Below are 27,043 nucleotides of genomic sequence, written 5' to 3'. Positions count from 1 at the left end.
TAACAAGTCATCTGGATAATAAGGTAATAGATGATGATCTGAGAAGTCCTAATTAAATAAACATAGGCTGAGAAGCTGACATAAATTTAACAAAAATATGAGACACATGCACACATATTTACCACTTGTACCTTTCCCCCCAACTATTTTTACTGAAGGAACAAAAATCCAGTCTTGTAAATACACGCTCCTTCCATGACTGGAAAATGCATAACTAAATCCGTGTTGACTGTGCCTATTTATTACAACCTGGTTCATATTTAATGTGCATATAAAATACACTGTTATAGCTAAAGATATAGTAGAAGTGTTTTAACGTAGTAGCTCTATATTTTGAGGTTTGCTTATACTTTGTAATTTTCTTGCTTGATGTGACTTTTAACGTTTGCCCAGCCAGTCTCTGTGTCTCTCTCTCTTTCTCTGTGAGGTTCACATGTAAACTGATTTAAAGATTGCATAATGACTGTTTGGCATATCCTACAGGCAAAGGTCCAGAAACCCTTTTTGCTGGCTATAACCTCAATGATAATGAGTGGCACACAGTGCGTGTGGTTCGGCGTGGAAAAAGTTTAAAGTTAATGGTGGATGACCAGCAGGCCATGACAGGTAGTGTGGCATTGTGACTCCGTGTTACTGGGGGGAAACACAAAACAAAAAATGACAGAAGTAAAATGTCTTTATCTGAAAGCAACAGATGCTTTTTTCTTTTCTTCGGTAAGATCAAAAATCCATGTTATGCATCTTGAAATACTGGTGCTACGAGTGCATTAGTACACTTGATATTAATATTACTCTAACATTGCTATTGAAATTAATGAAAACCTCCATGCTGACTTAAATGAATGTTTTTATACAGTAATTGGAGAGAAGTCATTTGATACATCACTAATGAGAAGGCAAGTAAAATGCTTTTGGCAACACACTGAATTTATGCTAAGGTTAAACTCTAAGCCTTGCTGTAAGAAAGGATTTCATAAGTGTTTGAAGGATATTCTATTGTGTTTTAAACCTTCCATCAGCTGTCCTCAATAATTAAATGTTAGGCAATAGGTTTTTCTCAAATACTAAAATAGCAGTTGGGATGGGAGAAGAAATATGGCATGAATGCCAGCAGATGTTAAAAATATATTCCTCTGTATATATTATCAGAAATGGTAATGGAGAAGACTTTGATCTTATTCTGCTAAAGATAAAGCTTATGTATGTGTCATTAATAGCAACAGGCCTTGCTTCTGACCCCGATTCCTTGCACAATACAATGTGCCTAATTTTGTGTTAGCTATTTAGTATTTTCCTTTGTTTTCATATAGTATTAAATAGCTTTTATGATTGGTTTTAAGTTTTGTTAAAATGGTAACAATTTTAATGTCTTTTTAAAAGGAAAGCATCTTCTTTTGTAGTCTTTCATCTCAGCAGAACCTTCAAGACCACATCACCAGTAAAAAAATAATTGTTATGTCTTCATAGAGCTGCAAAAACGTATTTTCTAGAATCAGAAATTACCAATAGATCTTGTAGAGGTGAAGCAAAAATTTAGTCTGTGTATGTGATCATGCTTTTGGTCATTCTCCCAAGAAAGCAGATGGCCTAAAATCAATTATTTCCTTTGTGAAAATAAATATATAGTACTGGAGGAACTATACTGAAAAATATCACCATCTTGCTTCTTCAACTGGCAACTCAAATAATAAGGCTACTTTGGGGACATTTTCTAGCTAGAGGAAGCTGTTTAGATCTGAATAAAATATAGCATCTAGCACTAAATGCAGATTTCCTGGGCTACTCATAGCAGATTTTTTATTTACAAATACTACAGGTTACAAAAACACCAAGAAGTACCATTTTCACCTTTGGTTTCAGTCCCAGCTGCTCAGCACAGCTTCGGAAAAGTTCAAAATGTATGTGAAGGATTAAGATGAAAACAGGAGATTTCTATCATATAGAGTCTAGTCAGGTGAAGTAATAAGTAAAGAACGCAGGACTGCAAGTTCTTGTAATCACTCTTCATTGTGAATAATTGTAGTTACTATCAAATATAATGGTCTCAGCAAATAGCTAAGAGACTGGAACAGGCTTCCTAGAGAGGTAGTTGATGCCCCATGCCTATCAATATTTAAAGAGGCATTCAGATAATGCCCTTAACGTGCTTTAGTTTTGGTCACTTGTGATCAGGCAGTTGGACTAGATGCTTGTTGTAGGTCCCTTCCAACTGAACTATTCTATTCTCTTCTATCTGTTAAAGCCAGTGAGTCTTTTCAGTTGCCTCTTGGTAAAGCAAAGCTTTCCTATACACCCTGCAGGAAGCTGTGTGGCCCATCTGTGGCCTCCTCCAACAGTGAGGAGGGAACTGGTATGAGAGAAGGATCTAGAGGCACCTTGAAAGTCTGATAACATGGGAAATCTGCTGTTAGTCCCAGGAATATTACATTTTTGTCACTGTAAAATTCTTTTTTAACATAGTGTGTTGCCAAAGCCTTTATGAGCTTAAGTTTTCACTCCTATCTGGTAGAAAGCCAAAGGTACACAATGCAATGTAATGCATAGTAGAATTTCCTAAAGGAGTAGTGGAAGAGTTGCCATATCAGAATGGAGTGTTTAGAACTTCTCTTCAGACATCCTGACAATCAGAAATGTGGTTAAAATATTATAACCCAGTAGTTATTCATGTGAAAGACTATTATAACCTTACAGGAGCATGAGGAAAAAATGGACTTTCTCCCAAAAATTCCAGCTTCCCTCTGCCATGCACTGTTTGTTTTTTTCTGATTCCATTTCCTGTGTCACATATGAAAAAAAAAATCAGATCCAGAAGGCTTAATCTGGAGGGGAAGACATTAAATAATTCAGCCTCACTTCACATTTTTTACAGGTTATAAAGTATGATCTGCTCATCCATGTATTGAGCTTAGTTATCTTTGACAAATCATAGAATCATAGAATGTTTTGGGTTGGAAGGGACCCCTATTGCATAATTTGTTCATGGATAAAGAATATCTTTCAGAAGCTTAATGAGCTTTCATTGGAAGTCATACAGGCGATTTTCAAAATTTTACCTGTCATAGAAGAGTGTAAATACTTGCAGCCCTGATGCACTTTGTTTTCTGGAAATGTATAGAAAATAGAAGTGGACTGAAGGAGATCACTACAGTTGGATAACGGAAAGGATATGTAGCTTATGGTTATGAAGAGAAATTCACTTGGCCTTTTGTATGTCCTATAGCATTTTGTGCACCAACCTGACAAGTTAAAAAAAACCAAAAAAACAAAAACCCCAACGCTCTAAGCACAAACTACAGTCTCTCTCTTTTTCTTCATTGCTGTAGTTGCAAATACTATGGAGCATTATGTGAAGTCTCAAGTCCTGTTAACATGTTTGTACAACTGAAATGTTAAGAGGGAGATTTGGGATGTGAGCCCAGATTCTGGAACTTTTTTTTGTTACTATGCTCAAGAAAGTAATATATTTAAGGTAGTGAACGTAGTGAGGATACTGTGCTACAGGCCAAAGCTTGGTGGATTTTTGCCATGACATTTAGGCAATGCCATCTGAAGTGATATAAGACTGGAATACATAATGTTCCTCCTCTAAAACATGATCTTCAGCTGTCTGGCTGCGATCCAATACACAGCTCTCGGCCTTGCTGAAAGTTACAGTCTTGGCATTTTGCAAGACAGCTCCCTGACTCATTACTGCAAGGAAGAACCCACCTTTACTAATACATCAGGAGAAGTGGTCTCTTCAGAACTGATGTTTAGAAACAAGAACATCAAGAAGGATGTCCTTGAAGATTAAGGTGCCTCTTGCAGTGCTCAGCCTGTATGACAGCACATCCCAGATGTTGATGCTGTTCAATGACATCAGTAGCGTTAGGTCAGAACGCACCCTGAAGCTAAGCAAGCTGCTTGTCAATATTTATCATAAATTATTAGAGCATTTTTCTTTTTTATTATTATTTTATTAAAGTTTGTAGACCTATTTTCACTCTAGCCTTACTAATGCCTGTATTTCTATCTCAGTGCTGCGACTTAAACTGTTTGTGAATCCATCTCCCTGGGCAAACTCCAAATATCTACATTCGTCTTGCCCTTATCCTTTCCCTGTTCACACGCACATACACAGACACTTGCTTATAAAACCTCTGAAGCCACAGCCATCTAAGCCTGCCTCAGGGCTTTCTGCACCACTGCTAAACACATCTAGCCTGGGTCAGACCTCACACGCTCCTCTTGGAATAGTACATTCAGGGAAGGACAGAGGGAACTCTGTCTGTCAACACCTTTGCACTGCAACTGTGGCAACTTGTATTATAGAGCAGTTTCATGCCAGGATGTATTCCAGCTTGGCTGGGTCTGCTGTTTGCCTTCTTTGCACTCTATGAAAGACATGAAACAACTAAAGAACTGAGAAATCTAGTCCATGGTTTGCAAAAAGTAGATCAAGTGGTAAAATTGATTAGTAATACAAAGCTGTTTTGTCATCATACTCACACAATGTGACCGTGAATCAGCCTTGTGACAGTACTGCCCTACTTCTTTAAAATAAGCATGGAAAAAAAATCTAAGCTCCATTAGAAAAGGGAACTCTTCAGTGGACACAATTTCGATGTGCTGGGTAAGGCATTTAATAATTAGCTCAAAAACTTACCTGACCTGTACGCAGTGTACTCCGGCAGTGTTGAACCCTTCCTTCAGATTAGCTATACAGTCAGCAAATTTCAGGCTTTCTGCTGTGCAGGAGTCCTTGCATGACTCAAAGGTACCTATGAGGCTTGGTTTTGGCCACCTTTCTGATGCAAGGAAGTCCCTTGCTGTTTCCAGGGTTACAAGACACTGGCATACACCCTTGCTGCAGGCTTTCCGCTTCGTCTATCTCTTAGGCCCTGTCCCCTTCTGTCATGTTTTAACCCCATGATATAAAGCTGGTTGCTTTTAAGGAAGGCTCTGCCCACCCTTGCAGCACTGGGTTTTGCAGCAGGACCAGCATTAGTGTGCCTAAGACAGCTTAAGTAGGAATCCTTCCTTTGGCTTGCTGAATCATGCACTTCTAAGCAAAACACATGGAGTAATATCCCCCAAATTGTTATGCCTCCCTTCCATCAAACTCTAACGTTGTAGTCTTAGCTCTGAGATTTGCCTTTTATGTTCTTCATGTTGTGTCAATTAATTGCACTTGTTTATAGTAAAACTACGTCTGGTTAAGTGTAACAGAAGGGAGGGATTTTGTTAGCGATTTGATATACTGTGGCATTGTGCTTCAGTTTAGAAATCTTGCATTGGCCTTATACAAACACACTGAACTCAGTGGAAAGGCTCCCAGATGTTTACCAAAAGTTTGGATGAATTTAGAAGAATCCTCTTTGGCTCCAAGAATTGGCCTTGCACCTTCTGAAAAGTGTGAAATTGATGCAGTTACTTAACCACATGGTGTGCTTCTTGACCTCCCATTTCAGACACTAACATGTGTTTTCTTGTTACTATTTAAAGGTCAAATGGCTGGTGATCACACGCGGCTGGAATTCCACAACATAGAAACAGGAATAATAACAGAACGGCGCTACCTGTCTTCTGTGCCTTCTAATTTCATTGGGCATCTACAGAGTCTTACATTTAATGGCATGGCATACATTGACTTATGTAAAAATGGAGACATCGATTATTGTGAGCTAAATGCAAGATTTGGATTCAGGAACATCATAGCAGACCCAGTAACCTTTAAAACAAAAGCAAGTTATGTTGCATTGGCCACGCTACAAGCATATACCTCTATGCACCTTTTTTTCCAGTTCAAGACAACTTCTCTGGATGGATTGATACTTTATAACAGTGGCGATGGAAATGATTTCATTGTGGTTGAATTAGTAAAAGGGTATGTATTGATTAGCGTAATGACAATGAAAGTCTGTTCAAAACAGATATATAGGACAAATACAAGGGAAAGTTTAGGATACAAATCATTGTTGTCTGACTGGACATACATGACTGATGAATGTTTCTTCATGTTAAACTTCGTATGCTTTATTGTGACTTTTTCCTTCAGATTAAGCTAGATGCCTGAAAAGTATGAAAGTAAATAATAGGTATAACTTCTATAACATTACTGCAAAGAAGTACCAGTTTATAGCCTTCCTTTTGTTTTCTCTTAATCTATATATGCATGTATTAGTATGTGGAGTGCTTGTTGCTTTCCAGAAACTTGGGACTGCATCTCAGCTCATCTAAATGAATGGTGTTTACTGTGAATTAAGGTGGCTTCCCCATTTGGCATTCATTGTTGGCTTCCAGTTTTACCAGCACTACTGAGGAGTATAAGGAAATAGGAAATAATAGACATATTAATTAGTGCCCCTCATTATGTAAAGAAAAAGGAAACTTTTCCAATTTTTTCTCTTCTCCCAGGTATTTACACTATGTGTTTGACTTGGGAAACGGTGCAAATCTCATCAAAGGAAGTTCTAATAAACCTCTGAATGACAACCAGTGGCATAATGTGATGATATCAAGGGATATCAGCAATCTCCACACTGTAAAGATTGACACCAAAATCACAACACAGAGCACAGCAGGAGCCAGAAATCTAGATCTCAAAAGTAAGTACAGTAATTCCCATATAACCTACAGTGGAGGAATGATAACCTGAATAAATCATATATGTAAAGTACAGTATAATTTCATAATGTCATGTGAAATGTTTTATTTGATAATAATTAATATGATCACAAGAGATGACATCTTTATGTTAGCCCATCAATGCCAGTTTAGTAGTAGTTCTGCACAGTTAGGTACTACTTTAAATGTGTGAAAATGCCACACATTGGGGAATTGGGGAACACTTTGACCTGTCCCCCTCTGTTCAGGATTCCACATAAAACCTGTCTTTTGTTGGGAAAATAAATATCATGCAGTATTTCAAGATAATAAAAAAATCTTATAAATAAAGCAATCTTATGTGGCAGCCCTCTAATGAATCAGTTATAAATACAAGTTGCCAGATGTATTGAACCATAAACATATACTCACCTAAATATGTGATATGGTGTAATTTTAGTTGTGGAGTGGGATAAACTGTGGTTTGTAGGTCTAAACCTACATTTTATAGGTCCAGCTAGATTCTTAAGATCTATTTTTATAAACCAAATTGATACATATGTATCTTTTAAAGTAAGTAATAGTATTAGTTGTAAAGACGGGCTTCTGAAACGCTAATTTGCATCAGAGGAAAATATCTTTTTGAAAGGATGTATAAGTATGCTTTTAAAATACTACTTACTTAATCAGACATAAGAAAATATGTTCTGATCATATGAAAAATTATTGTGTATTTTAACATTCTTTATAAAACTTCTTGTTGGGAAAACCAAAAATTCATAACAGTCAAAGATAATCTAATATTTCAGAAGCCAGGATGTTCAAAGTAGATATTAATATTCCATCAAGAGCTTATTCCTTGCTGGATTTTCTCTTAATTACCTCTGAGTCACAGATAATGAGCTGACCTTAGTAATTATTCTGGATTTTGTGATATTTTACATGTTTCCTTCACTTGAAAGTGCTATTAAGATTGTAAGAAAGACTGTGAAAACTGTATCTTGATATGTCATAATCTTCAGTAAGAGCCTCTTTATCAGAAATCCTTGGTTTACAAATGAAAGCTTTTTGGATGGCTCACGCTCCATTCTCAAAAGTGTATTTGAAATTTGTGCCACGTTCTTTCTCATTTTTGTATTCTTGTAAATATGGTCGATGTTTATTGAGGCAATGTAATATTTCAGCATTATTTCTGATGCTGTAGAGAAAGCATCCACCTTATTCTTTCACATTTTTTTATGATAATAAGTACTACTTATGCATATGAGTATGTGTTTGTATATGTATTTAATCTGAGGGGTTTTTCCAGTATTTTAATCAGACATAAGTAAGAAAAAATATCCTGTTAAGACCTGATAACTAAGTTAACACAGTCATTTTATTCTACGTCGTCTTCAAACTGAAGGTCGTGTTTTGGTGTGTTGCTTTAAAGAGAAGTTTAAACACTGTGCTTAATAAAGGCACTAGAGGGCACTATTATTTCACTAACTGCACTGCTTAGTGCATCCACAGCGAAAGCTTATCAGCGAGGATAACCTATAAAATCCCAACATCCTTTTGTTTTCTTCGCTTTGAAAATTCTACTTTTGCTTTACCCTTTTGAAGTAAAACTGTATCCATAGATGGTGCATTTTCTAACCTTGAATTCCAGTGGAAAAAAACTGAAGAGCATGAAAAACATACTGAGATTTGAAGCGAGGAAGGTGAATTGTATTCGATGCTGATTTTCTGTAATTCACCACCCAGGAAATGTGGCTTGTAAAAGAATAACAAATCTAACATATTCAGTACAGTAATATGTACTGAGCATCTTTCTCAAACTGGTTTAACATACACAGGTCCTCAACCTCTGTCTTCTAATAGTAATATGTTTAATTTTATTTTTTTAATGTATTCTATTACATTTTGCTCAGTCAGCTTCCTTAAATATGGTACAGCAAAATCATGAGAATTTTTTGTTGGATTTTTGGGGGAGTTCAAGCTGATACATTTTAGCCAGCAGGCTAAAAAGGAGAAAAAAGTTGCCTTTCATTATTATTTTTTCTTCCTTTGTATTTTTTTCTTCCTCTGTATTCAGTTGAAAGGCTTTCCTGTAGCTTGTTCTTTTCTATTTTATGTCAGTGTTTCTTACAGTGACACGTCTCTCTTATACACTTTACTGATACAAGAAGCTATGGTTAATTCACTGTTCTGTATTGTTTTAACCCTAGCAACAAAGCAAATTCAAAATTATACATCCTGCTAGTGATATCAATAATTCTGTTTAACCAGAGTTAGCATTAGATAAAATATAAATGTGTACAGATAATATAGAATATGTAGCCTTTCTAAGTAATTGTAGCGTTACACAGTGAATTCAGCATGAAGATAAGGCACAGATTGTGTTGTAGAGCCTGCATGGATGCCAGTTGTCTGGGAAAGCAGACAGTTGCCGTAAAAGTATGGGAGAGGATTTCCACTATACATTCCTTTTGGGTGTAGTATTTGGCTATATAGTATAGAAAGTCCATTATTACAGAGATGGGTTCCCTGCGTAACCTCTGGTATAATTTCAGTGGACTGGAGTGGATATCTGCGGAAACACTTACATTAAATTCTCTAGCTTATTGCTCTGATTAGAAGGGTGAATTATAAATTGGAGACAAATAAATGAGTGAAAATAGTTCTGTGTTTGGATTCCAAGAACTGTGTTATTTTTCCTAGCAGAGAAAATTAGCAAAGTGTACTCGGGTGCAGCTCTAGCAGATAACCCGTGAAGATAAATGAGTCTTAACAGCAAAGGCAATGCAGCTCAAGCCTGCCAACATTCAGTTACACAGCAAATTTGCTTTTGTGTATTTTATGAGCAGATTCCCTCTCCTACTTTCAGTATAGCCCGAATGGTTAGTATGGCTACAAATCAAGGCCTTCACAAACTGAAATAGTTGGGTGGAGGGGAATTCATACTTGCTGTACTTGATGCTGTGCTCTTATGGTCTTGAGGGGTCCATGTAGCCTCAAAGGGGCACAAGAATGCAAGTGAAAGTGGCTTGACTTGGGCTCTTGTTCCTCACTGTTACCGAAGAAAAGATGTTCTCCTTTGTTCAGACTGTAGGTATTATAACATCTGTAACGTCTCTTCCCTCTCCACGTTTTCTTCTTTCTATTGGAATTCTATCAGAATTTTTTTAAGAAATATCTGAAGACACATCATCTGCTTTCGAGGAGGAACAACATCCTCAAGCATGACTTTGTATCCACTTATCTACTAGGGTTTAATCTTCCTTTTGCTTCTCTCCTACACATACAGGCATTATTTGAATCCCCAAAGTTTTCACCCACTTTCTTTAAACAGCAAATATACAAAAACCTGCAAGAATCCATTCAGAATGACTGTCAGAAAATGAAAATTTTAGCATTTTAATTGTTTATAAATTGAGATGAATAGTTGTGAAATATCACAGTCTTACAAAATGAAAAGCTAAGGAATGCTGCTGCTATTTTAGATTTAACAATAAATAGTTACAAACTTTTCTAGGAGTTGGCAGTTGCAGTACTTCAGTATCCCATCCTATTCCAAACTTTCTAGATGTGATGTATCCTCTGGGATGAACTGCAGTCATCTTAATTTTGATGTTGGGCAACTGTATTTTGTTTTTAAAAGGAAATTACCACCACAAAAATAAAAGCCTAACCAACTCAACATTTATGGTTTGATTTTTTTGCTGCCTGTGCAGCATTTCATGTATCTTTAAGACCTGTTTTTTTGAACAGGCATCCATACTTTCAACTTGTCTCACTCTGTTATTCTCTTCCACTTGGCTTTCCCATGTCAGTTTTAGAGTCCATTCTAAGCCGTATGTTATTCCTGTGCCGTTATATCACTGTATCCTCAAAAAAATACTGTTCATATTAGAGTATACATCAGAATCAACTTCCTTGGGCTTAAAAATCTTGTCTGGATAGCTTGCCTGTTTTATTTCTGTAGCTCTTCACTGGCATTTGGTTTCCTCTGTTCCTTTGTGAGATCTGGGTGCTGTTGTTGTTTACTTTTGGCTTTTCATTTGCCGTTTTCTCCAATAATGTGAAAAAAGGCTATTCTGAAGCATCTGAAAGAAAAGTAATCATTAATTTCTGGTATCACCTCAGTGGTTTTGCAAATGCATTTTAAATACACTTCTTCCAGGTACATAAAGACTCACATGGCAAGTAATTCATCCTTGTAAACTTTTAATGCAATGAAATAAATTATCGGTAGATCTACTCACCTGGCATATTCATTGATGATTCATAATATTTCACTTAATTTGTAAATTCACTTAATCTATTGATATTTCATTTGCCTGTCAAAGTAGGCTATTTACGCTATGCTAAACTGAGATAAATCAGTCTTGATCATAAAGAAGATTTCTTGTTCCAGCAATGGAAATTGAAATTATTTCAATTTCATAATATTTGTCCCTGTTGTTTTATATTGACAACATTATTATTGTTGCTGCATTATAAGTTGTTCTCTATATTACAGGTCTCTATCAATGGCAGTGATCTTTCATATTCATAAGAAACAAAGCTTTAAGAAGCACAGAAATTTATTTTATATAAAAGCACAAATTTGTACAAATGAATGAGTATTAATGCTTAAATTTCTCCAATAAACATGCATGAGCTAATTGTAATGACCTTGCCAGTGGGCTGTGAACTCTTCATGCAGAAATAACGTTCTGTTCCAAATCCTGTCAACAGTAAATAGATCTTCCTAATGTGACCTGTTGGAGTAGACAACAGCAAATGCAGCTGTTGCCTTCTCGATAGTGTTGGGAAAGCAGCCTCTGTACAGATGGAAAAATAAGGATCTTAAAACTGAGAGTTCTTCTTTGAGACTTCCTGTGTAGCAAAGATTTGCTGGCAGGTTAACAATGGGAGATTGGACAACCTGGTCTAATGCAAATTCCTTTATCCTCCCTTTTTTGCGACTTGTCACAAACTGCTCTAAACAGCTATGCTGTCTACCAGGCTGTGAAAATAATTTTGGCAATGCTAAGCCTTCAGAAATTGTATCCAGATTTCCAAAAGGATGAGGTAGGGAAAAAATTAAAAGTCTACTCCAGTACTCTTGGATTAAAGAAAAGTTAAAGAAAATGCTCTAGTGTTTCTGCTGAGCTCTGTGAAGTCAACTACATATTGCAATAGTCTTTCAGATCGCTCCATGGCGAGAAAAACTTTTTGCTTTCTGCTTCTTCTCCCCTGCTCTTTTCAGTCTCTTACATACAAATGTATAGATTTGCCTACATTTCTGCAGCTGTTTGGCATGCAGGTTATGACCATTGCTGATTGTGGAATTTCTTTCAAGCCCTTCTGGAATACTAAGTAAAAGTTATGCTACGGGTTATATAGGAAACATGTATGCTCTTAAAACTTACAAAAAGTCTGGATATTTAGTGTGAATTTGTCCCTCTGAATCCTAGCACCACCTTCGGGCCAAGAAGCATGACCTAAACTTGTTTTCAAAATGTGCTGCCCATGGGTATGAGAGCACCATCTTCATGGATCTTGGTATTCTGACTGAGCAGTCATTTTCTGCAAAAGAGCTGCTTCGTGTAATATCCTCAGAGTCGGGAGGTGATTATCTTGATCATAAAGTTGGTAATATTAGATAAAAAGTTTTCCTCTGTGAACCTACATTCAAAATGAGAATGTTTACCCTCTCAGCTTTTTGGTAGCTTTATGTGGAGAATACCTTACTGTTTGGAAAACAAGCTCTGCTAAGAACGTGTTGGCTATTGAAACAGAGAATGAGTAAATGATTTCAGAAGAATAACAGTAGGAAGGGAAATCTGAGTATGCTAGTCCATGAAAATTCCTGCTTCATTAGATCTTTGTCTATTCTTCAGGTGTATACAATGTACAAAGATGGTCAGAACGGGAAATAAATGAAGGGCATTTGATGTGCTTGAATGCCTCACCTCTCCACCACATCCCCCTCATACAGAGTAATTGGCATAGCATCAATTCTGTGGGAGATGGATTACCACGCACATTTATATGGCAATTAGATTTTATTATTTACCATTTAACATGCATCACCAACTTCCCTCACAGTTCATTGGGCAAGCAGACTGCTTTGGTTTTTAATCTGTTTAATCTTTTTCAATGCCAGTTCTTTCCATCTAGTCTTCTGGGGCGGGGAAAGAAGCAAAGGCAAATTGTAGAATCATTTAGGTTGGAAAAGACCTTTAAGATGATGGAGTTCAACTGTAACCCTAGCACTGCCAAGTCCACCACTGAACCATGTCTCTAAGTTCTATACATCTTTTAAATTTCTCCCACAAGAGAGCAGCACTGCCGAGAGGGACATGGGGGTACTGATGGATGAAAAGCTGGACATGAGCCGGCAATGTGCGCTGGCAGCCCAGAGGGTCAATCATACCCTGGCCTGCATCAAGAGAAATGTGGCCAGCAGGTCAAGGGAGGTGATTCTGCCCCTCCACTCTGCTCTGGTGAGACCTCACCTGGAGCCCTGCATCCAGCTCTGGAGCCCTCAGCACAAGAAGGACATGGAACCATTGGAGAAGGTCCAGAAGAGGGCTACTAAAATGATCCAAGGGCTGGAGTACCTCTCCTATGAGGACAGGCTGAGAGAGTTGGGCTTGTTCAGACTGGAGAAGAGAAGGCTGCAGGGAGACCTGATTGCGGCCTTTCAATACCTAAAGGGGGCCTATAGGAAAGATGGGGAAAATCTTTTTAGTAGGGCCAGCTGTGACAGGACAAGGGGTAATGGTTGTAAACTAAACCAGTGTTAGGTTTAGACTGGATATAAGGAAGAAATCCTTTACAATGAGGGTGGTAAAACACTGGAACAGGTTGCCCGGAGAGGTAGTGGAGGCCCTATCCCCGGAAACCTTCAAGACCAAGTTGAACGAGGCTCCGAGCAACCTGATCTAGTTAGCAGTGTCCCTGCTCACTGCAGGGGGGTTGGACTAGATGACTTCTAGGGGTCCCTTCCAACCCAAAACATTCTATGATGAAGAGACAGACACCCACCTCGCTACAACCTCCTTTCAGGTAGTTGTAGAGAGTGATATGGTCTCCCCTCATTCTCTTCTCCAGGCTAAACAAGCCCAGTTCCCTCAGCTGCTCCTCGTAAAACTTGTTTTCCAGACCCCTCACCAGCTTCACTGCCCTTCTCTGGACACCTTTCAGCGCCTCAATGTCCTTCTTGTAAGTAAGGGGCCCAAAACTGAACACAGTATTCAAGGTGCAGCCTCACCAGTGCTGAGTACAGGGGAAGGATGACTTCCCTGCTCCTGCTGGTCACATTATTTATGATACAAGCCAGGATGTCATTGGTCCTTTTGGCCACCTGGGCATACTCATGGCTCTTATTCAGCCGGCTGTCGACCAACACCCCTAGGTCCCTTTCCACTGGGCAGCTTTCCAGCCATGCTTCCTCAAGTCTGTAGCGCTGCATGGGGTTGTTGTGACCCAAGTGCAGGACTTGGCCTTGTTGAACCTCATACATTGATCCAGTCCAGATACCTCTGTAGAGCCTTCCTCCCCTTGAGCAGATCAATACTCAGCCCAACATGGTGTCTGCAAACTTACTGAGGATGCACTCAATCCCCTTGTCCAGATTGTTGATAAAGCTATTAAACAGAATTGGGCCCAATACTGAGCCCAAATAAAGTGGCTGGGAATCTGAGATTGTCAAGAAAATGTTAAATGTTTTTGTGTAACTGTTTCTTGTTTGAGAATACATGTTGTTTGAGAACGAGTTTGTTGGGGAAATGGTGGATTTTAACCTGAAGAAATCTAGGGGAATGTTCAGTCTTGAGCACTTACCTTTTGAGTATCTACTTTTCTTTATCAAAAACTTATCTGCTAAGGACATTGTTGTGTTGTCGCTGTTGCCCCCTCCCACCGCACAGCTTTACTTGCTAATGAAATATAAACATATTTACATAAGCTTTGAGTAGTTCTGAATGCAGCCAAAAAGTGTAATAGGAACAAAAACTGAGCACCAAGAGGTGAATGCAGAAGTAGAGAGCACATCCAGCAGAGCTGAGATGTAAAACATTGAGCAGCATTGCAGCAGCATGAGAAGTCAGAAGCGTATTCGTACAAAGTGTGGAAAGTCTTCAAGGCAGGTATGAGAGTAACATGGTTACGAGTAGTGTGATGGAGTCAGGAGACTTGGAGAAAGGTAGAGCAGCAGGTACATCTCTAGCGTGGACTGCTGAAGAAATTGGTGGCAAGAGAAATCTGTAAGGTGCTTTTCCTGGTGTGCCCATCAACTGAGAGTTCTCTCTAGTACCACTTAGTTCTCTGTGCCTTTTTTTCTGTCAGTGTGGATTAGGGTGTAGTGCTACAATGAAACTGTAAAAAGAACAATATCAGTCAAGGGAGGAAATACCTTCAAAGTTAAATTCTCTTGAAAAGTAACTACAATATGTCCTATAGGCCAATAAGGATGACTAACATCTCAGTGATGGCGATTTCCTTTTTTTGAATAACTTTAATGGAGTATGTAATGGAAGATACTGAAGGCAGTGTAGAATTGGGCTGAAAAGACCAGTTTCTATATTCCTTCCCAAAAGAGCAACTTGCTAACCCATCAATTTTTATTTTTTTTTTCCTGTAATTGTTTTGCCTTGCTTAGTTATCAGTACAGGGAATGTGGAAGACAGAAGGCACTACCTGTCACATCATACAGCTACTTCTCGCCCAAAGTATTTGAAAGGACAGATAACTCACCAAAGCCTGGACAAGTAAACTAGCCGCCCTTTCCCTTCTTAGGTGAGAGAAAGTCTAAAAGTGATGGAATTCATCACTCCAACAGGAAGAATATCTGAAATGCCTACTTTTCTCAAAAAAAAAAGAAAAAAAAAATCACATAAAACCCAAAAGACTTCAACCACAAATCAATACTGGAACTACAGAATGGACTCTCTGAAGTGAATAAGTGGGCATAAAACACTGAATTTACACGTTCATGTCTTCCCTCAAGTGCCCTTGCAAGTGGTAGATGAAATTCAGTCATGCTTGGCTCTAGCACCAAACAGGCCTGTGAATGCACAGCAAGTGCATATTCTCTACTGTAAGGGAGATTTAAAAAGCCATATGCTAGAGCGTATGTGCTGCAGAAGCTGTGTGGATGCATCATTTAAGTCTTTGTCAAATGTCCTTCAATTTATTATTGGGTTATGATCACAGCAGGCTTCTTGATTTATTCAAAAAAGGACAATTATATTTCATCAACATTTTTGAAGGATCAAATAACTTTTTTTATGTGGAACAAAAAGTAAGCATTTAGTCATGAATAATGAAAGTGGGGAGATACTCTACAATTACCATGTATTTGCTGTTCAGACCCAATTCCTTTTCTAAGGTGTGTGTTGAAACCTCACATCTGAAAGAAAAGTCACTGTTCTGCTCTGCCTATTGCACAAAGTACGTGGTAGGTAGGTGCTTTTGTATCTTGGAGAGGGGAGAAGGTCATTAAGGAAAAGTAGGCTCCTATATTTCATTGAACGTCAAAGGCACCTAGATGCCTAACTGACATTTTCATTTGAGACAACATGCCTTGATTCAAGATCAGGATGTTGTCTATTGTGTTTAACTCAGTGCATATTCATCATGTGTGAGCATTATTTTCACATTTCAGTTGCCTCAAAAATACCATGAGTTGGGATTGTGTGGGTCGTCTTATGTTGATTTCTACCTGGTACTTCATTGTGCAAATATTAAGATACTCCAGTGCAATCTCTATTGATCTTGTAATAGTAAATCATCTGTTTTATGAAGGACTTGAAGAGAGTGAGAACTTTTTTCTTTCGAGATTAGACTTTCCCTATGGTATTTCTCAGTCTTTGCAGTCTTTGTTCCTCTTTGCCTGCCTGAGGGAAGAAGCTGTTATATGCTCGATCATTTTGAAATAGCTTCACTACAGCCAGATGTTCCTTTGTATTTTCTATGTCACATAAAGGAATTGCGCTTTCAGAACCCTTCATGTTATACCAGGGCTACCCACCTCTTTCTTGGGGAGTAATACCACTCTAGTACGCTGCAGAAGCACTCTTGCTACTAGTCGTAGTAGTGATTTAGTACAATGTAACATTAGAAATGAGACAGAGAAACTTCTAAAATGAAAGAGAAACAAAGAGAATAGGTGAAAGTACAGTTGAAACCAGCAGCACAAGAAGACATGAAGTGACAGAATGTCTGCTTTTGGAGAGAGTGATGGATTTGAAGGTGTCTTTGCGCAGCCATATGAAAACATTCCGGGACGTTGTCTTTATGGGTTATGAAAAAGCCAAGCCACAATTCTTTCTATTGTTTTATTTCCTCCTTTTTGTTTTGTTTTCATTCATACATGAAACCATATTTGAATGAACGTTGTTCAAGAAATGAACACCAGATATGTACAACAAAACCTAGAGGTTTCGGAGAGTAAAAAAGCCTAACTATATCCTGGTTAAACTACTTGTTCCCTGAGCAACATTTACATCTTGCTGTTACCATTACAAACACATGGATAATAATTCCTTCTCTACTAGTACTTGAAGGTAATGGTAGACATTAAATTAAATGAATAGCTTTTCCCACCAGAATGTATCATCTGAGAAGTCTGGGTGTGGACATGAAGCAGGGAAAGGAGGAAAGTCTGTGGGGTGACCCATCAGCAATGTCAATAGTGCCAAATAATAAGACATTTCTGCTACTTATTCAGAAAAGAAATAAATAGAACAGCATCTTCAATTTTTATTTTACATTTCTTTGGTTTAGCATTTGCAAAGTTCTTATTATCAAGAAATGTAGAGTCTTGGAATAAAAAAAAGATGAGTTATTACAGAAGGATTTGGCAGTATTTATTCTGCCAACAGTTGTGTGTGACTCACTGTTGTGTAGTGCTCTGTGTGTTTTTTTATAAGTGTGATTCCAATAATGAATACATTGAGAACTTGGGTTCATTTATCAGCTAGCAATTTGTTTCTGTGTCAAATTCACTTGTTCCTCAAAGCACAAATCAGCTCTAAGTCGGAAAAGAGATACATAGGTGTAAATAGGAAAGCTCCTGTTGGAATAAATGAAGGTCTTCATTACCTGTAAAAGATATAAATTAAACCCACTAAACTCTTTTCTTTGTCAGTTCTTATTATATAAATATAACTGACCAGTACTATTATTGCCGTGATTTAGAGGTATAGCTCTGAAAGTGCTGCCTTCCAGTTGTTTCCTCTGACCTCCAATGGACACGTCAGTGAGAAACACTGTAGCATCCTTATTTTTTTGGCCTCAGAAAAATGAAAAGAGGGAACAATCCTCCTTTTCTAAATAGAAGGGGACAACTGTGTACTGCCTCCTAATATAAGTAAGAAGAGAGTTGTGAGATTAAGGAGTATTTGCTCTCAAATAAAGTGCTTTATTTGAAGCTTCTCTAGATATCAGAAGGAAATCTTGGAGCACTCTATTCCCTTGCCCATTTCTTTACTACCTGCTACGTTGTTTCTGCCAGTTGATATGTTTTGTATATATTGGTTATTTTCCTTTATAAATTAAGGAAAGTCAGGATGGTTATGAAAAAAAAAAGGGGGGAGACTTTTTCAGGAATACATTTAAAAATCAAAATAAACTTCAGACGAAAATATATGCATGAAAGGTAATAGCTAAACTTTAGTTCCAGAAACTGTGGTTAGCACTGTAATACAAGTATATGCCTTTATATATGTTCTTAAAAAAAAAAAAAAAAGCTTATTTGTTGAAAGAAAGAAAAAATAATTGCGTTTTCTGTTGTGCACAACTCCTGAAATGGTCATGTGTTTTCAGTAGTAGCAGTATTGCAATAGTATTGCATTTAGGCTGCAGCTAGTTTAGATAATGTCATGATCTCATACTATTGATCTGACAAACTGTGTTCCCTTACTTTATGAAATAATTTACGTGTAATTCATAAGGTTAAGTAGGCAGATACACAACAAGGGATTAATCCTGTTTTAGAGCATGTAACATTTCCAGTAGTAAAGCTGTACTTACATAAAAAGTGAAAAAGAGGAGAAAACCTGAGAATTTGTATCCTGCTATGTTGATTCCTCTGGTCTCTTTTAGTGGGAACAGGGACAAACTTTATCTTTTCTGAGCCTCTGCTAGTGCACATTCAATGTACAAATATTTTCATTAACAACATTTTCTACAATTCTCTCTTGTCTGTATTTCTAATGGATTGAGTTTTGTAGGAAACTGCTTCTTCACTGAGATTAGCATGAAAATGGAGCATGTGATTAACTGAAATAAAAGTAGCTGTGCAAAATATTTGTGATGGCAGATATGAAAAAATAAACAAGTGAAAGAAAATTAAATAGTTTTTTTAAAACAAGAACAAACAAACAAAGAACCTAAACCAAAAATCTGATATTTCATTTCAGAGCCTTAATACAGTTTTGTTTCTGAGAGAAGTGTGTTTTTATGCCAACAGCAACAAACTCAAACCACGTTTGATATTAAATCTGGGGAAGGTTTAGCCTATAGTCATAAAAAGTACTTGTATATACTTTATAAAAGGTGAAGTCTAGTAGTCAGTGTGGCTGCTCAGTACATATGATACGTATTAGTGTAGTGTATTAGCTAGTTCAAAAGCAGAACTCAAGTTATTTTGAATATCAGCAAAGTTAAAATATTGCCCAGAACATGTCTTTGTGGAAACTGTAGCTTCAATAGTATATAAAGATCAGTTTTATCTATCAATAGCCTTAAGGAACTGTAAGTAAATAGTTTATTTAGACTCAATGTATGGTATTTCTGTGCATATGATACCTTTTTTGAAAATATTCTGGTGTATATGTTCAGGAGCAAATATTCTGAGTTCAGGTTCCTATGCTGGCACACTGACCTGGACGTCTGCTAGCCGTTCATCACAACTGACAGTCGCTGTATGACTGTATACAGCAACCTCAACACGCTTGAGGGATGCATCTTAGGAATTAACAGGGCATCAATTTCAAAGTTTGTGGGTTTAAAGGTTTAACCATTCACAGAATAAAAATGGTGGTTCGGACAGCATACATGTTGCGAGGTTTAAAAAGAGGTTGCAAGCGTCATGTCCAATAGACCAAGTTTAACCTTTTTTAGCATAGGTGTGATTTTCTTAGTATTGTTCTCTGGAGTTTCCCTCTTTTAAGTCCGTTGGAATGAATTGAGATTAATTATCTCTCTATTCTGAGCTGACGATCACTGAAAGCATGGAACTTCAGGAAACCTGGAAGGGTTGAGAGAGGTGAAGAGACCTTTAAATCTGAGAGAAAGGTGAAGAACCTTTATCATGAGGCAAGAGTTTTTACTTTGTTTCCAGTTCAGCTGGTTAAGAAATACAGAAGTTTTTCTGCTGTGAATGAATTACATCCCATTTGTGGGAACATATGGATCACCATATTTTAATCTGTTATGTCTAATATCATGCATATGAGATTTATACTGTATCTCAGAGCTCTGAATGAAAGCAGTATCTTATTTTTCAAATTATCCATGTGGAATGGAGAAAGCTTGAGGTTTCTTAGTACCTGATGCTATAATGGTTGCTAAGACTTTTGGTTGGATGGCTTATAAGAGTAATAATATGCATGTTCCTAAGCTTTTTATCTCTATTTCACTAATGCTGATATAGTTGAGTTTTAGTGCTGGTATGTAGTGACTAAAAATTTTTTACAGTCTGATAGACATTTGTTTGTGTCAGGCTATTTCCTTGCAGGCAAACTGTAAACCATTGCAAACAGCGCTAAATTGCACTCCCTTGCAAACAAGCAAGTGTGCCAGGAGAACCAGGAAAAGGTGTGACTGCGGTTTATACCGATAACAGGGAGATTAAAATTAGCCACATGGGGTAGTGATGATAGCTAGTACATATTCTGAGTTCTGTCACTATAAAATCTGCCTACAAAGCTTGGTAAACACTTAGGAAATGAACAGTTTTTGATTTGAGGTGATGCAGAAACATTCTTCAGTACATCGTGTAGCCTAGGCTCCAAAATCATCCAGATTGGGGGGCATACTGGAAAGCAAAATGTAGATCAGAATGTATATTCAGATAGTCTATTAAAAATTTATGCTAGCACAAAACATGTCATCATTTAATGCATAGGTAGAGTAAGAATTTTGTCACTGGGTGATGCCTGAGTCAGATGCACCTTCCGTCAAACAGGTTCAATGCTTCTCAATAGCTCTAATGGTCCTCTTCCTGTGTGCCTGAAGGGGCTTGCCTATAAGCATGCTCAGAGCACTCCCACCAAGCTTGCAAAGATGGCTGCTTTTTCTGAGTTAGGGAATAACAGAGCAGGTCAGTCAACTCATGCAAGATGTAGGAAACCATGGGTTTATTTCTTTCTGTCCATGACTGAAAGAATCAAGCATATCTTGCCTGCCAAGAAAAGGACTGAAGCCTTTTCACTAGGGCTGTGTTCATGCTGAACATGCTGCCCTTCTCTGGCCAAGCAAAGCTCAGATTTGTTTCCACAGCAGGTCTTCAGCAACAGATATGGAACACACCTAGTTAAACTTGTAGTCTGACACTTAAGGCACGCTTTAGGGAGGTAGGTTATGTTAGTTTGAAAGATCACTGTTCTGCCCACCAGAGGCACCAAACACATGGAAGAAAGGCATAGCCTGAATTGTTGTAAAACAATCAGATCTATGAATTACTCAAAGGAAGAAAAGCACTAGCTTTCAGTCCAGAGTAAGTTGCCTGAGGTTCGTCAGAGAAAGCTGTTTATAATATGTGTCTGTTATCAGAATTATTTTTGGCAATAAAATTCTGTTTGCACAGTGTGCAGATTGCCATTTTAAAGGCATCTGACTCCTCCTGTTCCCATATGACTAACACGGCATGAATTTTGGTGGGGAGAATCAGTCTTTTCACTGCTTAACAATGGTATCCCTAAGTTTCTCCTTAGATGTGACCCTTTATTTCTTGGTGTGCTTTTAAATGGATGATCCTGGATATATGGACTTTGGGTGGATCTTGGTGCTCCACTTACTGCCTTTTATGTTAATCTGCTGGATCCATAATCAGAACGATCTGTGGTCAGGTTCCCTGCATATAGTAACAACATACATCAGTGCTAGATGTGTTTCTAGATGGAGATACTGTGACCAAATCCCCACCTGTGAAATAGATGCATGTTTCCTGTATATATGAGCTGGCACACAAATAATATGTCCAGGTACTTCCAGGTAATTAGTCATATAAATGTGAAGCCTACATATCCGTTTGAAAAAATATAGTCCTGATTTGTCTTTTCATATTTTATATGCTATCACTTTTTTCTTCTGCATATTTATTCTGCATATTTATTCTGCAAGAATGTTTTTCTGAGATACCTGTCATTCAGCACAAAAAGGCCATGCAGTTGAGCAGGTCAAAGATTCTGCAGGTTTTTTTCTGTATCTAATAATTATTTTTCTTTAACAGGTGATTTGTACATTGGAGGAGTGGCCAAAGAAATGTACAAGTCCTTGCCAAAACTGGTGCACGCAAAAGAGGGATTCCAAGGCTGTCTTGCATCAGTTGACTTGAATGGACGGCTCCCTGATCTAATCTCAGATGCTCTCTTCTGCAATGGGCAAATAGAAAGAGGATGTGAAGGTATTAAATACGCTGACATTTTTTTATATAATAGTAGAAGTACTGTGTGAACCTTGCAGAGTTCTCCTGATATGTCGCTCCATACATGAAGAGACTATTTTACCTGCTTCTAATTAATCTTGTTTGACCTTGTCTTATATAAAGACTGCGGGTTTTTTTTAGCATTATGGAGACAAGCGCGTGCCTGCCCCACAGCACAGAGATTGATCTGAGAACATAAGTCTACCTTTTAAATGTTTAATGTAGGTTCAATCCTTCTCCAGTGGCAAGATATTTTGCATGTATTTTGTTTACTTCTGATGTATTTTAATTAAGGATAGAAACAATAACAATTAGCTTCAATGAAGTCCTTTGTATCTTCAAAACACTTAAGCATTAGCTAATGCTGAGACATTAGTTAATTAATTCCATTTTTAAAGAAGACATTTTGAGTTGATTAATTCAAGGCTAATTTATGAAACTGTTTAAGATCAGTCTTCCATCTTCTCTAGTTTGCTCACCCCTGAGATTTGTATTGTCATGAGCCTTCCTATCTGAAATCAGTAACAGCCAAATATGTTTTATCTCACTTTTTTTTAATGTCTTTATTGACTCATCTGGAATATTATGGAATTTAAGCAAGGACAGAATTAGAAGAAGTGTGTTTGTAATTCAGGGGTGTCAATCTCTAGCTATTTTTCCAACTGTCATTTAACCCTGTGTTATTTTTACTATGATTTATGGAATAATTCAGTTCTTTGTCCCTGCATATATACTTTATTCACATAATTCTGAATTTTTTGATCATGTTCAATTTTATGTGTTATCCCCTTTCTCAAGTGCCATACAGACGAGGACAGAAAAATGTTAAAATGACACTGTAGAATTTCAAGTCAGAAACCTGATGAATTTGATATCAAGTTTGTTAAGTTTGCAAACAGACATTGTAAAAAATCCAAGCAGAGCTGGGGGGTTTCCTCAAGCTTCACAAGATAAAGCTTTCTGTTTGATAAATTCCGGCTCCTCTTCTGTTGTTCCTGCAGCATGTTTGTACAGGTGGAACTTTTTTTTTCTTTACCTGTTACCTTTAGTTAAAAGTATAAATACTATTGATGGTACATAGAAATATGTAAAATTCACAACTTATTTTTCCATAGCTTTAGTGTCTATTTATTTCTATCAGGAATGGAAAAATATGTATAAATTAGTTTGTCATTGAGTTTAGAAAATTAGATTCTGCTTTCTGAATGACATTAGCAGGTTCCATGCTTGCGCTAACCCTTCAGAGTCAAAGTATGCCTTAATTCATAGATTCTTTTGAAATTAAGTACTTTTCTAAATGAATTTTATGTACTTCAAAGAAATATTGCTACAGGCCTAGAGTGTGAATTCACCTTTTAAACCAGTGGCACAACTCAACTACCGGTGAATTTAATAAAGGCCGTACAAATATTGTCCTTTTTGGTGGAGAGTCAGCTTTTTCCAACGCCAAAATCATCTGACACAAGCAAAATGGTCAAACCAGACGTGCTGTCTGGCTCCCAGAGAACTGCCTCATCAGAAGTCTTTTGCCCGCAGAACAGCACGGAATGAAATATTCCCTTCCAACCTTTCTGCTTAACCCTCGCCAAGTAGCTCTTCCACCTCACTCATTTACTTCAAGTCTTCCTGTCTGACCCATCTGTCAGTCTCTTGTCTGCAGATCATGGATCGGATGTACAAAAAAATGTTCTGACACCTAAAATATTATTTAAGTCACTTGCACATTTAGCTGCCTCCTAGAAGGCTCTTGTATGCCTCAAGCTGCTGTGTACAGACAGGACTGCCTCCACCCTTACAGAGCTGAGCGATTTTGCTTCTCTCTCATGCTGCAGTGGGATGCATAAGCTCTGTAAGTGCCCTGAGATGGCAAGTCCAAAGGGCCCAGGACACAGCAGTAGAAGTAGTTTCAAAACAAGTATTAGTCACCATCACCCTCAATCCAAAAGACAGCTGGCTGTACTGGTGGGTATATGTCATTCGTTAAGGCATCAGCCTGCTGCAAAATCTTTCCTGAGAAGTGAGGAACTTGAATTTGATGTTCCTCAGACTCATGGGGTTAAAATCCCCACCTTTCAGGTACTAAAAAAAAAAAAACCAAAAAAAAAAACCCAACAAAAAACCTGGGGTGAAAGCTCTTTTTCTCTCCTCTGTCAAACTGTTAAGCCATGATGTACCACTAATTAATTTTATCTGTTAGGATTTTGTTCTTAAAGGTTGATATTTCTCAATAACTTTACCGGCATAAATGCATGTTAAAAATTCTTTCTTTGGAACATTTTTTTGCAAACCCACACATGGGATTGGTGTGGCAAGTTGTAAGGCTTGCATTTCGAAGTTTCAGCCACAGGCAGATAGATATCTCTGTTCTCTATCATTGAGCATTGAATATAATTCACACTTGGCTGAATCCACCTTGTTGACAAATTTTCAATGGCTAGAACAGATAGAAACTAACAGCTAGAAACATAAATATGCTAACTAGTTCTTTGAATTGTTAACAGTAAACCTCAGAGCCAGGTTGTAAGTGTCAGCCCTGTTTTTCTCTAGTCAAATCCATTGTACTTTCTTTACACACTTTAAACAAAGCAGAATTCTAGAAATTACAGGATGATAAAAAAATACTTTTAATATACTTAGGAGGAAAATGCACTGTGTGCATATATAATAAAAATTTGTGTATTAAGTGAACTATATGAAAAGTTTCAAAGTATTAACATACATAAAGATTCTTGGTAGTGAGATATGGAATTGGGTTTTGCAATATATAGTAAAACACTGTACATGCTACTTAAAAATGCTTTTTGTGCAATATATAGCATGTAAGACCTCACATAAGACAAATGTAAATGAGAGACCAAATCCAGTCAATTAAAAAGTCTGCAGTGAAGACTGAATAAATTAGAATATTTAAATAGAATGTGAATCAATAGGTGAGTGCTTGAGAATAGTGTATTACAATATTTTTACTAAATAACTTAGTTCTGTAATATATATAGGAAAATATGAACCTGTTATGGTAGATGTTATAGTATTTACCGACATCAAAGAGTCCTCTTCTGTTCTTTAAAAAAAAAAGTCTTCTTTTATTAAAAGAAATTCTTGCATGTAAGCTAGTCTTGATGCTATTTTTTTAATGACTACTACTATAGATAAGCAAAAAGTGCTAAGAATCAATTTCATACAAAGCAAAATACCCAGCATTTCAATAAGATCCTATCTGTATTTTTTCCAAACATGTGTGTTTTAACGTGCACTTTTTAACGTGCCTACAGGGTCCTGCAGTTTATGTACTTTTAAGTCCTTGTGACTTTTGCTCTACTTTTGCAACGATGAGGAAATTTAACATTGCATAACTAAAGTGTAAATAAATGCATGAATATATAACATTTAAACACCTACAGATATTTTCACTTCATCTTTGTAAAGTTTCCGAGTAGCAGAATCTGGTGAGAAAAAAATGTGTCTTGTCTTGTCAGCTACGGGATTCTGTCATTATAATCCTCAGCTCAAGAAAGGGTGATGTAATGCCCAAATGTTTAAACTTCTGGGCTCAAAACTCCAAAGAAAAGGAAATCACTATCCTATGCCTGCCTACTGCAGTCAGTCAGTCCTGGGTATATTATCGATGTTGTTGTTGTTGTTATTTATTATTATTATTATTATTATTACAGGAGAAAATAGAACAGTTAATAGTGTTGCTGAAACAGGGATGCAGCATACGCTGCCCTCATTCTTAATCACACCGTTGACTGTTCAGGCCCTTGTTCAGAGGTGTGCTCGAGCCGTGTCTTGTTTGAAGAAAGTGGCCATTGAACTGACTTAAATCATATTGAAATCGATTTTTCTAAAATATGGGCAAATCAAAAGAAAATCCCACACTGAGGCCTTTGAAGGAGCTGTAATGTGAAAGAAGGGTTAAGTGGATTTCTCTCTACAGGATGATTTAGGATATTTATATAATCTTTGCACCAGTTTTGCCCTGTCATCAAAGAGTTGCAGTGGGAGTTTCAAATGGATATTGATGTGTCTTCTCCAAAACAGTTTAGGAGAATTTTATAATCCCAGAACCAAATTTTTCCTTGTAGTGTCAAGAGTCAGTGTGAAATGTGCATGTGAGCTCATAGTAATCTGTAGTTCATGGTCTGTATTTCAGTCTTCGTTCACCACCCATGAAGAAAGGGCTAGAAAAAAAAAAAGCCCAGAAAGGATGACAGTGCTAATTGTTCTTGAATTCAGCATATCTGAACATGACAAATGGCTAGTCAGGATTCAGCCATGCATTTACTCTGCTAATGCAGTCATATCTATCCAAAGAAGAAAAAAAACTTTTAATTTTCTTCCATTATATGTCATCAGCTCAATTAACCATTATATTTGTAGTAAAATACTGGCAAATTACTGCTTTCTTATTTTGGCTTGCCTGAAGATTTATGGCTATTAGCATTAATTTGTTTGCATTATATGGCATTTCTTTCTCTCTTTAACAGCAGCATGCACTTTACTCTGAATTTTTTTTTCTGTGTTTGCTGCCATTTCAATATTGCTTACTAACATTTAATATATTTTGCTTTTTTATTTTGCTGACAAAGTTGCATTGATGAAAGCTGATTTGCAAGGTAGATAGCCCTGTGTGTATCAAACAAGACTGAAACCCCCAATGCACAGTTGGATTTCTGCAATAAAAGCTCTGTATATTTCAGAACTAAAATGTGTTACGTTATTTCAGATTTTGACTTTCACACCTCTAAAACAATAGGCTACATGAACCTTCATTTTCCAGCGTAGCTTGCATAAAGGCTTTCAGTCTTGCATATGTTTGTATAGTGATTG

General features: G+C 37.3%; 1 protein-coding gene across 3 annotated transcripts in view; it reads left to right on the top strand.

Moving 5' to 3' along the window:
- Window positions 1-27,043, top strand: part of NRXN1 (neurexin 1) — a 745,532-nt gene that overhangs the window by 358,918 nt on the left and 359,571 nt on the right. For all 3 annotated transcript variants that reach the window (XM_009648206.2, XM_035903621.1, XM_035903622.1), the window contains 4 exons: window positions 484-606; window positions 5,485-5,866; window positions 6,397-6,587; window positions 22,019-22,192. In XM_009648206.2, coding sequence (XP_009646501.1) covers window positions 484-606; window positions 5,485-5,866; window positions 6,397-6,587; window positions 22,019-22,192 — 870 coding nt within the window. The remainder of the gene's footprint in view (window positions 1-483; window positions 607-5,484; window positions 5,867-6,396; window positions 6,588-22,018; window positions 22,193-27,043) is intronic.

Source organism: Egretta garzetta, unplaced genomic scaffold, assembly GCF_000687185.1.
Source record: "Egretta garzetta isolate BGI_Z169 unplaced genomic scaffold, ASM68718v1 scaffold11, whole genome shotgun sequence".
Classification (NCBI taxonomy): Eukaryota; Metazoa; Chordata; class Aves; order Pelecaniformes; family Ardeidae; genus Egretta; species Egretta garzetta.
Note: the sequence above shows the minus strand (reverse complement) of the source record. Positions and strands in the feature narration are given on the sequence as shown.